Raw genomic sequence first — 16,263 nt, 5'->3', positions numbered from 1 at the left:
CTCAACTCACATATCACAGAAGTCATTTATGTTCTGTGAAAATTACTGTGCCTTTAAAGCACGGGACAGGGAAAGTCAGGATACTAGACTAACGACAGTGAAAAGCCAGCCCCTACCTGATCAACCAGAAAACAGATTTAAATGATACTGCACAAAAATTCTGTTAGAAAAATAAAAGGGACTATTCCTACTTCGGGTATTTCATCTGGAAAGCAGAGGTTTACACAATGCTCCATGTTGTGAGTTGCCTGATGTGTATGGTTCACTTCCACCCTTCAGCAAAGCTCTGCATCCTGGAATGACTTCTGCAGCATCAGAGTGTCCATTCTACTCTAAAAGCACCTGGAAAACCTACTTTGTCTGTTTCTGTACAGGTTCAGACAAACACAGTTGGGATATGCATGGCTGTGAAGCACCAGGGCTGGAGTTTTCTAATTATATGATTTGGGCAAACAACTAATAGATTGCTTCACAGAAAAAAAAAAAAAAAAAAAAAAGGAAAAAAAAAAAGAAAAAAAAAAGAAAAAAAAAGAAAAAAATCAGGTTCAACTGAAACAGCCCATTTTTTCCCATTTTTTTTCCTTATCATAACCATGGTGGTCCAATTAACCATTTTAAACAAACTGAGATCAATGTAAAAATGAAAAACAGCATTCCAACTGAAGAAACAAGAAATGTAAGAACATGAAAATGAAGTGCTCTCAACTGTGGTCATCTTCAATACCAAGTATTATTTGCTGGATGACAATAAGGCTACCAGTTTACCCATATGCTTTTTAGATGATTAGCAATGTATTTCAGCACATACTGTCTCAATTGTGTCTCAAATGTATTAGATCAAGTGGATGACTACTGCTGACAAGCCATGGATATTTAATTTATGGTGGTAAAACTCCCAAACGTAATACTCTTACACCAACGAGCCTGTCAGAACCTATCCAAAGGAGACGAGACTGGAGCATATGATATTTCTTGATAAGCATATTGCTGGTTAATGAAGTTTGTATTTTAGCCAGCATAATCAGCTCATTTGTTGTGACAGCCCTTGCAGGTCAACATACTCCTAACAAACCAGTCAGTCTAATACAGTCCACTGATAGTGAGGAAGGCTAACAAACTCAACTGCACCTTTTTCTTTTTTTTCTTTTTTTCTCTCAGAGAAAATCAGAGACATTTTTGGGTTAAGCATAAAAGTGAGTGAATGCTGCCAGTATCTTCGTTACTTTGATTCCTAAATGTTTGCAAACCATCTTTGTGGCATGTTATTTCTCTGGGAGCCTGCTGAAAATACACTCAGTACAATCAATGTAGTATGTCCATGCAAGTTATACAAGTATATATCCTTTCGCAGTTTACTCAGTACTCCTGCTGTTAAAGATATATGAATCCAAGCAATGAAAAAGTGACTGGGTCTGCCAAGGGATTTAATGCTGCTGTGTTCAACAAACAGACACTCAATTTTGAAAGAGGGGATTTAGCAGGTGTACACCACTCATCATTATTCTCATCAGTATATATCTCAGTGGCAAAAGCAGGTATAATACACTGATAAATATAGACAGTTGGGAAAGAAAAGCCAAAAAACGTGAATTTTTGAGATCCTTTGAATGTCCAGATCTCAGCTATTCATACAGTACCAGTATCCAGGATCAAGTTTCTCAGAGCAGTTTTGAAAAGATAGATTGATTTCCAGGCCTTGGTGGAGCCCCGGAACTTACACTGTGAGTTGCAACCTTTAACTCTGAGGAACAATGCTATGTAAAAAATCACCACTGTTTTCTTAAGATTGTTCCATATAAAAAGGAAACGGAAAAGGACATGGGTACACTGGAATCCTCTCAACTGTACAGAATTTTCTTTCCTGCTTTTGTTTTTTCAAATAATGTGAACTCCGGGATACAATTAAATAATCGCTGAATAAAATTTTGAAGGGCTGAGCTCAACTCGCCATGGAAATAAAAGTAATTGCACTTCTCTTTAGTATCACTGTGTGTTACAAATTCACAGCATAACCTCCACTTAGTCTACTGTGTAAGCCCCACACAAAGATGCTTAACAGTTAGGAGGAACACTGTGCCTTGTATGTCTTTCTACTTTTGATTAATTACCATGCATACAAAGGCAGATAATATCACTCTGTTATTTTAGCACGGCAAGCAGACATTTTACAGAATGTTTCAAATGGATATTTGTTGTCCTTTGGAGAGTGTGGCAGCAAACATTTGAACAAGTACTTCAGTCAGCAAAGTAGGCTGGTTTACTTCAGAAAAACAACTTCGTACTACTGAGGAACTTTCTTATTTTCCCTCCCACACACCACTTAACTGTGAAGTACCTTGGCTATTTCTGTGTTTTCTGCTACCATGAAAGTGAAGCTGATGTTCACCAGATCTATACCACTGCAAACACACACTATCCGTCCTTCCAACTCATTTTCTGATTTTCCAACAGCCTCAAGTGCAGTTAGTATTTTGGGATCCTGTTAAAAAGAATAGAGAGCTTGTTACATTTGCAATCCTTTTGTTATATAATGCACTATGGTCAAGATGCATCTTTATCTCCATGTACATTAACATCTTTAAATCTTAGCCAACCATCCTAAACAAGCGCTTTCATTTTTTTCATCCAAAAAAATATTCATTTTAACAAATATGAACACAAACATGAAAGCTCAGATGTAAACCAAGTACTTTAAATACATTTCATAAAGTTAAATAGGAAATTACATACATTTTAGTCATAAAAAGAAAACTGAATCACTCCAAAGAAATGAAAATAGAGAAAAAAGTTAATCTATAAATAAATTATCCCAATCTAGTTAAATCTATAACTATGAGAGCTATCATCTGTGTGACTTTTGGGCTGTTTCTTAATTATGCATCTTACAACCTGGTCAAATGCTATAGATTTAATGGGCATAAAGAACAGGACAGAGGCGAAGTCTGAAGCATATTGCTATGGTACCCTGTACATGAAGCATGGTGTTGTCTGCGCTACCTCTCCTCATGCACCTGTCTCCATGGGGAAAGCATTTTAGGTTATGGAGTCCCAAGAGAACTACTAAAGGATGATTATCTAGAGGTAATACAGAAATACTTACTTAGCATTTGAAAGTAGAAATGCAGAAGTATTAACCTTGTTTCATCAGATATTTTCTAAACTAATGGCCTGGAGGAAAGAGGGCCAAAGAGGGCCAATTTTCATCTCAGGAAAACTGTCATTTTGCTTACTCAAGCACACCATTTGAAATGTTCTAAAGTTCTGGATTTCTACAGAAATTCTTCAAAAGTGCAGACAGTGGCCACTGATTCCGGTTATTGCTGCCCACTCTGATCATCTAACTGCTGAACATGGAGGCAAATATAGAACAGAAAGGAGCAAAATTTGGAATAGAAAAGTAATTAAGAGCACCTAATAGATATACCTAATATCTTTTGTTCAGCTTTTTGAGCATTCTGAAAGCCAGGCACAATACTAAATAAAGAAGATCAGACTAGAGACTCCTCCCAGAACAATTATTCCAAATCACTTGATTTTAGTACGTGATTGCAAAAGAAAAGGTTTGCTGTTGGTAGTTTTTAAATAAACAAACTCCACTCGGCATTTCACCTTCAATTTAAATATTCTCTGTTTAAAGAAGAATATAAACTAACTATAGAGTACCTTTGGAACAGCTCCAAAACGAACACTGTTGATCAGGGAACACTCTAACACCTGTCCTTCCTGAAATGGTAAAATACATATATACATATATATAAGTTCAAAGATCTGTTAGGACATAAAACAAAAATAATGTATTTTATTTGCAGTCACTGTTGATTACCACTAAACAGTACATTTCCCTTACATTTTTGTTAATTACTTCTTAAGTACTTCATTTTTGTAAATTCTGAAAGAACAGAACTAAGGTTAGTTTCAAATATAAAGTAGTACAAACATTTCAGAACTTTCAAAGCTACCTAGAATATGCAACAAGTGGGATCATATGTAATATATATATTCCTGACATAACCGTAGTATACCTTTCCTTCACTTTTCCAGCTCAGAAAAAAGCCAAATTCATCCACTTGAAAGAGACAACTGCTTTCAAAGACAAAAGATTCCTAAAGAAAAGAGAATAACAGACCATTATTTTAGTGTCAAATGTCACTAATTAATGTATTGCTCAAAAGACACAAGACTGTTATATTTTTCCCCTGAAGAATTTGCCATTCCTAAGCAATTAGCAATAAGGACAGAGGCTTATGAAAAAATGATTTTGCCAGCATTTTAATCACTAGGATGCACTTAATAGTTTCATATTTCTCTATGCAACTACAAAGCTTCTTTTTTGTTCAATAAGAAATGTTGATTCTTACCTCAAAAATCTTAATGAAACTGAACTTTAAAAATATTTATCGAAACTTCAGTACTTCAAATTTTGTAAGGGTTAGAATTTTTTACTGTTGATACTATGCTCAGAATCTCAAATGGTCACATTTTGTTTTAACATTCAGAAATCAGGAAGTATTTCCTGTTAAGACTATGACAGTGCCAATGCTGCACAAGTATTTTGTAGCCGGAGTATCTGGCAAGCAGAATTGGAAGAATATTAATTAGCAGAGTAATTAAGAAAGGATAGCATATGTGAAGAGCTGAACAAGGCAAAAATATCAGATTAGCTGAATTAAAAAAGGAATTTCCTCCATAAATCTCCAGCCCCAAGTGATGTATCATAAGTTAAGCTAAAACATAGGATAGCACAGATAGGATTGACACACTGTAGTTCTCCATCCATGTAGCAAACAATTATGTTGATTTTACAGACAGGGGAGCTGAGACGATAGAAAAAGAAAGTTGCCGCAGCTCAGTCTGACCAAATAGCACTACACATAGGCTTCCAGCATGCATGGCTTTGGCTGTCTTTCTCCACCACAGCTTTTATTTTCCTGCTTTCACCACAGCACTCATCCTTCATTAAATATACTCACTGCCAGACAACTCAGAATTACTAGTTTTACAGTCGTTGGAGTCCTGTAATATTTCATATAAAAACACAGCTAGGTACCAATCAAAATGAATGCCTCTTGCATTTTCCAGAAAGATTACTCACACAATCAAAGGCAGGCAGCTTTTTGGTTATTTATTGCATCTCCATCTATCAAAAAGCTGTAGATGTACCAAAAAATGTTTTCACACAGGTTTATATAACCCGTATTCATGTTGATGTCCCACCTTAGCCTTGTTTTCACTAAATTACTTTCTCTACAATATGTCTTCTTGCATTGTAAAGAAGGCACCTACTGTGAGAACACATACATGCAACGTGACTAGTGAGATTCCTAATCGTGTCTGATTGTTTTCATATTCTGAGACAGTTCTATTCTAGACTTCTCAAAATCAATACCGTTTTGCTCAAAGAATATTTCTGCCATTTTGTAATCCTGTCAGGTAAGTGACTCACCTATCAGCAAAGGATGGACGAAAACAGCACTCCACATTACAATAAACCAGATTTTCCTAACTGCTCGACAAAACTTAAGCACGTAAATAAACCTGTTATGCTGTACAACAGCTATTCAGTTACTCAAAACCCAGACTGGGATTACTGGGGCCCTGTTCTGCATTGACTTGCTGTATGACTTTAGTTCACTTATAATTTATCTTTTTCCCCACTAGTCTCTTCTGTTAAGGTGGGGGAATTAAGTACAGAATCTCAGTGAAAACTAGTGCCAGTATGCTTGCATTATATGCCTAAAGCAATGGTATTTTTCTCTTCAGTAGTCTATCTGATTACTTCCATAACAAAATAAAATCATAGCGTATGTGTGTCATAAATCTGACAGTATCAAACAGCTACACCATCTAGAGTTCACTGTTTAAAGGCTACAGATCTTAACTTCTGAGTCACCAGTTTTGTTTTTCTTTTACAGCCCTTGTAAAATTGCAAATGAAACTTAAAGTTAGTCACCCAAGCGAAAGCCTTTTAATGTTTCAGAAGAGATCCCCTTCAGTAAAGCAAACCAGACTTCCAACTGTAGCACAGCAAACCTGGAGTGCACTGCAGCAAAACTTACAGCAAATAATGCAGACAGACCACATTACATGGAAGGACAGACAATGTTCTGCTCTTGCTGTGGCAAGTAAGATTCTCTTTCTATGGAGTTTTGGAAGAAAATAAGTTCAGCTGCAAGGACCGAGAATTCCATGAGGGCTGTCCCAAAAGTAATGCCTCCTATTTTATTGTTTTATTATGAGGCAGATGGTGGTGATATGACAGTAGAGGTTGAACCTTCCCACCAATATTCTGTTCCATTTTGCTACCATGTAAAGGATGGCAGTAGAGGAGTAGTCTGACAGTACAGTATCTGACATGGAAGTGCATATGAAGAAATGTTGTGGAACTGAAGTCCTCTGTGTGGAAAGGATGGCACCCACTGACATTTATTGATGCTTGCTGAAAATTTATGGAGGCCAAACAATATTTGTGAGCACAGTGTGCTGGAGGGTGGTGTGCATTTCAGCAGTGGAGGCAGTAACATGAAAGACAAGCCATGCTCTGGATGGCTATGGCGTAGCTGTCACACCACAGAATGAGTATCATCTTGATTAGTTCATCTGTGCTGATCAGCTATGGGTGGTAACTACATTGAAAAATAGTGATATATAGCTGAGAATTTGCTCTCTGAAATACTGTTATTGTGAACTTCCTATCTGTTGTAGTTTCCTTGGAAAGACAAAGGAGGCATTACTTTTGGAGTGACCTATACATAGTTTTCCTATTTAAATCTATAGATACACAGTAGTATCTATTGGCTAGTCTTGCATGAGTGCCTGCTGGGTACAGCAGCTTTCAGTACAAAAGTATTCCATTTCAAAATGTTATGTTCTCTCTACCACTATACCAATAACCAAGGTACCTCACTGAGTATTCTTGATACCACAGTGAGACCTGAGCACTTGAGCTCTTTTGCATCTGCTCATTCTTCATTTCTCATTTAAGGTGCAAGAGAACAATCATGGGCTATAACCTCCCACCTGGATGCTTACAGACTGAATTTCTGGAACTTGCTTGCTGAAGGAAAAACAAAGCTTTTAGGAATCTTCTTTCCAAGGTATTCAATAGTAGTATCTTCTTAGCTTATCTGTCCCCCAAACTAAAAATACACGTTAAAAGCACTGTGCCTGCCTTGGCAGTCCTCATGATAAGAAAAACTTGTTTACCTACATTTCCAAAGGTAAAAGGAAAATCCTAATATCCCTGTTGGTACTCGCTGAGATAACTTCCTGCCCAAATGAGATTAAAGATAGACCTTGAAAAAAGTATTCTCAGAGGCGTATCAGTGCTAAATATAAGGTGAATGCCTCCACCTTTTATTTTAACTGTCTGTGTAACATGTCCTGTTTTACACTTCTTTAACAGATTCAGATTAAAGCACAGCTGAAGCTGGGATCCCCGTAAACATATTTCAGAGAGATTACAGGTCGATCTTCTAATGGAGATAAAACCACTCTAGACCTCAAATTATGCGGCAGAAGCAGAATATTAATGATTTATGTTCTACTTTCCCCCACAAGATGTAGGCCCTTACATTATATATAAAAAGGAAATAATCCCTCTTCCTACCCCATTTCAATTAGTTACACGTACCAAAAATGGAAGAATGCACTTTGTTCAGTAATGTACGTTATGGGTCTGCAAGATGAGAGCTTTATGATATTACAGCTATTTTGATCCAAATCTCCCTTTCTCTTGCTCAGAGTTTATAGCAAATCAGCGGGATTAAACACGCTTCAAAGTTATTTTGTTTAAAAGCAAAAATCTGCAAAGCAATGAAATGCAATGGTATTTCCCCCCCAGACATGTTTCTTCAGTTATGTGAAAATTCTTGTACAATGAAAACAAAACATGAAATATTCTAAAACATCTGCATACCTAAAAAAGAATAGAAAATGAAATGCAAATGGCCTCTTACCTCTTCATATCTATCAAACACAGCTCCATCTTGCATAAAAGAGGGAACTGGCTTCTGCCAGTTAAATTCATAAGGTTTTGCCATGATTACAGAAGAAAAACCTGAAATGGAATGAAAGGGTAGAGTTCAATTGCTGTCATTCTAAAGGGATATTCTGAAGTCTAAATAGAAAAAAAAGAGAAACTTTTAGCTTTTCTGTTCATGCAGGGATATTAAAAATTCACTGTGCATTTCCAGATGAAAAGTTTTCCTCACAAGATCATTTTTGTTCCGTAACTCAAATGAAAAACCAATCAGAAAATGCGTGTCAACTTCATTATTTGAAAGAAACACCTGCCACTGTAGCGTCCCTTTAGTTTAAATATCTGTTACATCATTCCTAGAGTATAATAGGTTTGGGAATAACACAACCCTCGGCAATACAAAGTATCACAACTGATAACAAACAGGAGTGCTTTAGTTCACAGGAAAACATCAGGTACTACACAATTAAAAATCCAAAACAAAACAAAAACAAAAAACTACTGAACTGCATATTACATAGGCAAAACACATTTTTCCTCTGATTTTTTTATTTTATTTCAGAATCCATATACTCTATGCAACGTTTTGTGTATTTTCAGTAAGATTTTATACATAACTGAAACATAAACAGTATGTAGGTCCATAGGGAAAAAAACCTGTTCAGGAATATAAGGCATTACATGAAACTAGCTAATGTCATTGCTCAGTGTGGAAGTTCGGGACTGTGAATAAAAGAAGACAGAAATTAGAATACAATACAGAAACTAGAATGTACAGACCTTACACTAAAGTCTACCAAATCACTCAGTAACCTGCCAAGACCTTGGTGTTTTCTGCATTATGTTGCTTTCCACTTTGCAGAGGAAGTCCCCTCTACTCTTTGAACAGCTTAATGATGCCACACCCAAGATAAATATTACCTTGGTTACTCCTTCATACATTAGACCACCGTGGTGCTTTCTAGATTATGTTGTTTTCCCCTGCACAGGGGTCTGACTTATGGAAAACCCAGACAACCCTCCTCAGGGGTCTCCATTTGTTTCTGCAGGGAGTCCAAAGAGACCTTTGGTGCAGCAGCCCTCCATACTCAGAAAAGGTCAGAATGTCTGTTTTCTCCTTCTGCGTCCCCAGACAGTCTAGTACTCATACTGGCACTGCTTTTACTTGACCTTAGCTGACACAGAAGGCTTTCCACTCATCAGAAGAGGGATGTGACTTTTACAGCAAAGTAACACACAGCTGTTAGTCCATTCTATAGATGGGGACAATTTGAAGCCACACTACTGCAAAAGCAAACTCAGTGCTGCAACTTGTAATTCAATTTTCTACTCCCTTTGCATCATGAGACAGCACTCTTCATTAAGTGGCACAGGTTAGCCTTATGTTTGCTGGACAGGTGTACAGAAAGGAGGAAGTTGTTATCCCAAATTCCTGCTGTATGACCACACTTTTCTCCCTAGTCATCACTGGGTTGAAGGTGGGAAAGTGCCAGCGAGATCCCCTGCCTTCAAAGACAGACAGAAATCAGAGTGAAGAAATTGCTTCTTCCTACCACTGTGTTTGAAATGAGATCCAACAAGTTGATGATGGTCAGAGACATCTAAATTTCAGGAAGAAGGAAGCAAATACTGAGGAAAATATCCTGCTATGCTTGCCTTAGTCTTATGTTTATCCGCTATTGACCAGTTCTAGTAATATGATACAGAGCTTAGTGTAACCAGCACAATTCTTCCTCTGTTATAATGCAGGCAATTAGCCCAAGCAAAGTTTGTGAAAGTAAGCAGAACAAAAAGTATACATAAAATTAAAGGGAAAGCACAATGGTCTGTGACATCAGTGCTATGCAAACCATCTTTGCAGTATTGGCTTATGCCAAAACTCTGAATAGCAGATTAAATCACTAGCAATTAGGTAACAATGCTTCTATGATGTTCTTAGACTGAAATGTCTACTTTGAGCTATAAATCCAGAACTGATACAAGTGCTTAAAAAAGATAAGAATCTCATAGTACCCTTCTTCTCTGCCATGTTCTTATTCTCATCAAAGATGCTCTAGCAAGAAAAAAAACCAAGAACTACAAAAGGATTCAGATATTACTTCTAAAGTACTCTGTCCAAAATTACCTTTAAGAACAGCTACTTTTATACTGAAAAACATATTCCTCCTCTTAAAAAAAAAAAAAATGCATTTTGATGCTGCATGTCTCTTCACTTTCTGCCTTTTTTTTGGTCATTAATGCATAAGCATCAAAGATAAATCTTATGTTTTCAAAGCCTTGTGAGGTACATGAATTCATTCTCTGAAACAATCAAACTCAGTTCTAACATGATAGGTATTTTATGCAGCAATACATGTCATCAGCTTGTGAAGTCCTTCTGAGAAAGGCAGATGTATTCTGTTCTAATTCATAAGAAACATGACGGCATTTTCAAGGCTGTGAAGATCAGTTCTTCACAGTCTCTATACTATACCCACAGCCTTTAGCCTTTTTTTTCCTCTTTCTCCAAACTGACACTGAACTCCATACAGATGCAGATTTTAAAACCTACAACTGCTCTGAACCCCTGTATAAAATGCATCCCAACATTTCATCCAGCACCGAGCACTCTGAATTCTGTATGTAACAAGTGACTGAATGGACGTGTGTCTTTCAGAAAGACTGATTACCTCAGCACTACAAACATACAGCTTCATTGACAATTTCAATTTTGCTGAGTTCATCATTAGTTCATCAGTCACTGAAAGATAACTGATAGATAATATCTCCTGGTCTGGGTACTTCGTATGATGTAATTGTTTTATTACCTCATTTATGAAATTAAACAGATTGAATTCTTCAGTTTCTCACTAAAAAGCACACCTTACAAATCTCGAGTCAGTCTCTACACCAGTTTCTCAGCAACATTTATGAAGACAAGAGTCTAGACCAGCACATGGAAGCCCAGCACAGCTCTCTGTCATACAAACTAGAATGACTGTCCTTACTCACATAAACCTTGCATTTACCTGCAAGATAACATGCTTGATTGTTCTTAATTTAGCAAGCAATCAAGTTCTGTGTCAGGGACTCAAGTTCATTGTTATTTACCATCTCATGAATCTCTTTAGCTGTACTCTCTTGCAAGTCAACACAGTCTACAAATGAACTGAGACATGTGAGAGAAAGATGGCTTGAGCAAATGTAGCAAGGAGTCAGAAAAAATCTAACAAGATTTTTAAGCCATATGCTTTGGTAGCAATGTAGATGGTGAGGAAAAGAGCTTTTAAAAAAGCTCTTTTCAGTCTCACGTCTCTTAAACAACTCTAAAAATATGTTCTTCCCTAACCTTCTCAGCTTTTAATCAAAATGAAGCATAAAGTAATCCCTTGTCACTCATTGGAGTGAATCTTCATCAACAGCAGTTCAACCAAAGCTTAAAAAGAAATAAAACCCCCAGATATCCACCAAACAAAACAAACAAATGCAACTTTGCTTTTGATTGCAAATATGTGTATAGCATCTCTGCAACAAGAATCAAGAAGTAATGTCTTTACAGAACTCTGATAATTATTAAATGTGTAGAGACTTAACCGAGAGGGATAGATGATAAGGAACTAAAATTAAGAACAGTCAAATTCTAAGTCCAAAGTTTTAAAACAGGTTTTAAAAACTAAAATCCAGTATTTGCACTGATTTAGGATTCTTAAAATACAAAGAAGTCTTTGAATATGTACCATTCACAAAAGCAGAAAAAACCCACTCATATAAAATACACCTCAGGTCTTTATCAATGAACACAAGGCAGAAGCAGGTGAAGCCTCGCAAGTTCAGTAGTTAAATGACTTTTGAGTTATATCCATATGCATTTCTTTCAACACTGATTTGAGCCTGAGGTCAGAATTTAGGTCACTTAAGAAAAAGCACCTTTTGATTCACCTGGAGTACCCAAAAGCTAAGGTCACAAAATTAATCATATCCGGAACAGCAATATATAACACAGAAGTCTTCCTCCTTCACATACTTTGCTGTACTTTGCTAAGTCTGGGATGCAGGGGGATAAATCTTCAGATGGTTTTTTGTTTTTTTGGTTTTGTTTTTTTTTTCATTCTTTGACCAAACAAAGGACAAGGTGTGGCTGAACAGGAGGAGGAAGGGATTCTGTTAAAACAAAGCAGACAAATGTTTGGGGAAAGAGGTGATATTCTAAACTAACTCACAGGGCTGGCTAGCATGATGGATAGGATACTCCTTGGATCCCATAAACATCCTGTCAATGTTGAGACAGCGTTGGAAAGGACAGCAGTATCCCTCAGAGCTGATCTACTCCAGCCTAAAACACAGTAACTCTCAATTTTTGCAGCATGCTTAACCACGAGCATTATAAAAATACCTGCAGCATTTTCTTCAGTGATTATTATTTTTGCCTCCGGAATGAATCACTCACTGCTAAGCTAAAGCTGAGGAGGCTCCGTACTCTATGTCTGCCATTTCACCACTCATTTCTTCACTATTTTACACTACCTAAAAGGTGCACTGTTTACTGTCCGTGTAGGCAAGGGCAAACTATAAGCAGCAACACAACACTATGCAGAGGTTAATAATCTTGCTCTTGTATTTTCTTACTGCTACAAGGAAACAAAAAATAGAACTGACAAATTTCCTTCTCTTTCCCTTCTTTAAGTACACATGTCTTTCATTGCCACTCCTCTGTGATAAATAAGATTTATCATAACAAAGACAACCAGCTCCATATCAGCAGACCTGTACAAATTCTTGCTTTTATTGCAGTTCATCCTAACCCAGAAAGTCTACCTGGAGGGATAAAGTTGCATGGTTGTAATCTAGAGTGAGGATCTAGCTGAGCAAAGCTTCCTCCCACTTAACAAGCAGTGAAACAATGATGTTGAAGCAAAAATGCTACAAAATACTGTCATATGCAAATACCGCAATTGTTTCCCGATCTTTATGTGAAGAAGATTCAGATCTTGATGTATTTACTTCTCAAAGACTTTTTTTTTTTTTTTTTTTTTGCCTCAAATATGCCAGCATTATCATATGGAAAATGCAAACAAGGGCTGTTTTTTATGTTCTTTGTGAAAAGTCATGGTGAGAGCCACACTGCTGAATTTCTGCAGCATCTATATTATGCTGTAGTGCAATTCCAAGATTTCACAGCTCTCCAGGCTCTGTCACGGGCAAATTTTGTTGTTTTTTTTCTCCTGTTAAAGAATATGCCCTTTTGGAAGGTTATTTTTAAACACATTATTCTCACAGCTAATGCAAGCAACTTAGAACCACTCTCCCCCAAAAAGAATGTCCAGAAGGAACAAAAGACATACAACAGAGCTCAGATGATTGCAAATGCATTGTTTGGGAATAGTCTTATTTTCCATTTTGTTTTAATTGCTGGAATGCATTGCCGTGCAGGGGCAGCTGAAAGGTTAGCTGAAAACAAGAAGTGGCCTGTTTATAACTAACCTCTTCCTGAGTGTTTCACATCAGGTCAGTGGGGCTGCCCACTGCTTCGGGCTAAGAAATGAGTGCATCTGTTGCTAACAGCAGAAAACATAAATTGCTTTTGACATAGTGCTGAAAATGAGATGGCCCTCCATCAGAACTGTGCTTCAGTCATTACCTCGGATGAGCGCCATTATCTCTAACAAGTAGAGTGAGTTGCTATGATAGACCACAGGAGTCAAACACAACTTCACTGTTTTCTTAGCTGTTTTTCTGTTTGTCCAAAGGCCTTCCTGATTTGTTAATACCTACAGTATTGCCCAGTCTTTCTAGTCATTCCAAAGCTCTTGTTATCTGCCCTAAGTACTTACAACACATCCAACTGTTCCAAGTCAACAGTACATTAAAATAATAATAATACAGAAATGTGAATAAATTTATTCTGGGTCAAGTACAAATGTAACCATACAACAAGATCAAGTTCCGGCTATCAGGAATATTAAGGAATAGCATACCAAAATTCAGAGCTGTCCCAGTATAACTGGAACTTAGTAAAATGTTTAGGTGCTGAAACAAACAAAACACGAAGCAGTGATGCAAAAGCACAAACTTTACAATTTTTTATCGCTGTTGTTGTTCTTTCTTTGTGGTGATGGAAATTTTGATGCTTGCATTTTCTAATTTATAACACTAAAAGGCAAATATTTTCCCTCGGAGTGATTTATCTTAATGATGCCAATTGTACATGGAATTTAGCAAAGTGTCTCATCAAAAGATACCATGATAATTAATTTTCATTTACACGCATACTTCAGTATGCGTGTAACAGTAACTTACTGCTTCTAACCTGTTGAGATCATACGTAATTTCACAAAACAAGCATATGATGAAGAAGCTTTTCCTAGAACTTTCCCCATTTGGGTGCATTCTAATAATAAACACTAACCACACATAAAATTAAATTGTTTTTGAAAGGTTGAAAACATCAGTTTTATCTTTAGTTGAATAGGAGAAGTATTAGAGACATTCCATACTGATCTTTAGCACAATGTCAAACATGCCATATCCTTAAAGTCATTTCCTACTGAGGTAGAAGCAGAGAGTGAACTGGATTTGATGAAAGCAATGGATTCCATAAATAATCTTCAAGATCTTTTCTGAATTGCTGTACCATATGATGTACATAAACTATGTATTTTGATTGAAGAAGCAATGAGTTCTAATAACTTTAACTGCTTCACTCCTTGGCTTTCAAATGTAGATTGTTAAAACAAAGTCTACTTCAGAAATCAGTTTAAAGAAACAATGAAACAAAAAGAACAACTAACCGACAAATGAGAAGTATGTACCACTTGCAACACATCAAATATTTCCTGAATTATTTGACCCCCAATTTTTCTTCACAGCCCTGTAAAACCTGATACATTGAATAATTACAACAATATAGGTCAACCAGTATGAAGTATGCGTATCTTTTATGTTAACTAAATTAATGAGTGATTCCGGCATTTTAAACTTCAGAACCACCTTTTTAGCTTCTTTCTGGGGTTATGTATCCTCAGAAAGAAGTGAATCCTGTACTTGAGAGTGATAGGAATACATAAATAAATGTTTAATATTAAATTGCTAAGAAATCCGGTGGAAGTATGGAGAAACACCAAATAACCATGATGGAGCAGCATTCCTGTTATGAATGCAACTCTGGGGATCCCAGGCCATCAAATAACTGCATGACTCTAAGATTAAATTATTAACTACAAATACTATGGAAAAGGTGACACAAACTTCCAAACCAAACTAATAACAACAGCCTCTCTATTAAAATACAAGGAAAAGCTTTAGAAATAACACAGACTAGTACCTCAAACAAAAATAAAGCAGAATACAAATACCTGCTGCCCCACGAACACATTTTGACGTTACAACTGTCAGTCTGCAGACATTCACACAGACTCTTGTATTAATAACAGCTAATGAAAGGTCAGGATCGCATTTTTGTAATATCTTCTAAATCTCTGTGTTTGAAATAATCCCTTCCATGGTCAGATACACTAATTCGAACCAAACTTTATTAACAAGTTTTGACGTGGCTTAATATGAGTTTGTTCAAAATATACAGATATTTTAAAACCTAATAAGCTGTCAAGAACATGGATGTTATTCTAAAATCTAAAATTAGGAAAGCAACAATGTAACCCGCAGGGCTCAATTCTGACTGTTTTTCTAGAAGATTTCTGAGAAAACAGGAACGAACCAGTTTGTTGGCTTAACACATCAGATAAAAGCAAAGGTGATGATCTTCAGAGGTCATTTCAGTGATCTAAAATGCATCAACATAAAAAAAAAATAACAAAACAAAACAAAACAAAAAAAAAACATGCAAGGGGGCTTTCAGGAGGGAGACCAATTTTTTACATGGGCACATAACCATAGGACAAGGGGGAATGGCTTTAAACTACAGAGGGAAGATTTACGTTAGATGTTATGAAGAAATTATTTAGTCAGCAGTAAATGAGGCACTGGAACAGGCTGTAAAGAGAAGTCGTGGGTACCCCACCCCTTAAGCTGTTCAAGGCCAGGATGGAGCCCTGGGCAGCCTATTCTAGTGGGTGTCAACCGTGCCCACAGCAGGGGGCATGGAACTGGATGATCTTAATGGCCCCTTCCAGCCTAAGCCATTCTGACATTCTTTGCACTCAATATCCTTTTTCTTGTTTACATCATCATTTACTTTCTCTATGCAGCTCACTCACACATTGCTGCTTACCCTAAGTCTCAGATAGAAGGGAGGAAAATGAAAGCACAGTGTTATCAAATGGCTGGAATGAAATTAACCCCTTCTGTCC

General features: G+C 36.8%; 1 protein-coding gene across 11 annotated transcripts in view; it reads right to left on the bottom strand.

Moving 5' to 3' along the window:
- PLCB4 (phospholipase C beta 4) overlaps positions 1–16,263 on the bottom strand; it is a 206,327-nt gene that overhangs the window by 78,897 nt on the left and 111,167 nt on the right. For all 11 annotated transcript variants that reach the window (XM_072332089.1, XM_072332091.1, XM_072332084.1 and 8 more), the window contains 4 exons: positions 7,956–8,056; positions 4,023–4,103; positions 3,664–3,723; positions 2,336–2,479 (listed from right to left, as the gene is read on the bottom strand). In XM_072332089.1, the coding sequence (XP_072188190.1) occupies positions 2,336–2,479; positions 3,664–3,723; positions 4,023–4,103; positions 7,956–8,039 (369 nt within the window). In that variant the 5' untranslated portion in view covers positions 8,040–8,056. The remainder of the gene's footprint in view (positions 1–2,335; positions 2,480–3,663; positions 3,724–4,022; positions 4,104–7,955; positions 8,057–16,263) is intronic.

This window comes from Excalfactoria chinensis, chromosome 3 (assembly GCF_039878825.1).
Source record: "Excalfactoria chinensis isolate bCotChi1 chromosome 3, bCotChi1.hap2, whole genome shotgun sequence".
Classification (NCBI taxonomy): Eukaryota; Metazoa; Chordata; class Aves; order Galliformes; family Phasianidae; genus Excalfactoria; species Excalfactoria chinensis.
Note: the sequence above shows the minus strand (reverse complement) of the source record. Positions and strands in the feature narration are given on the sequence as shown.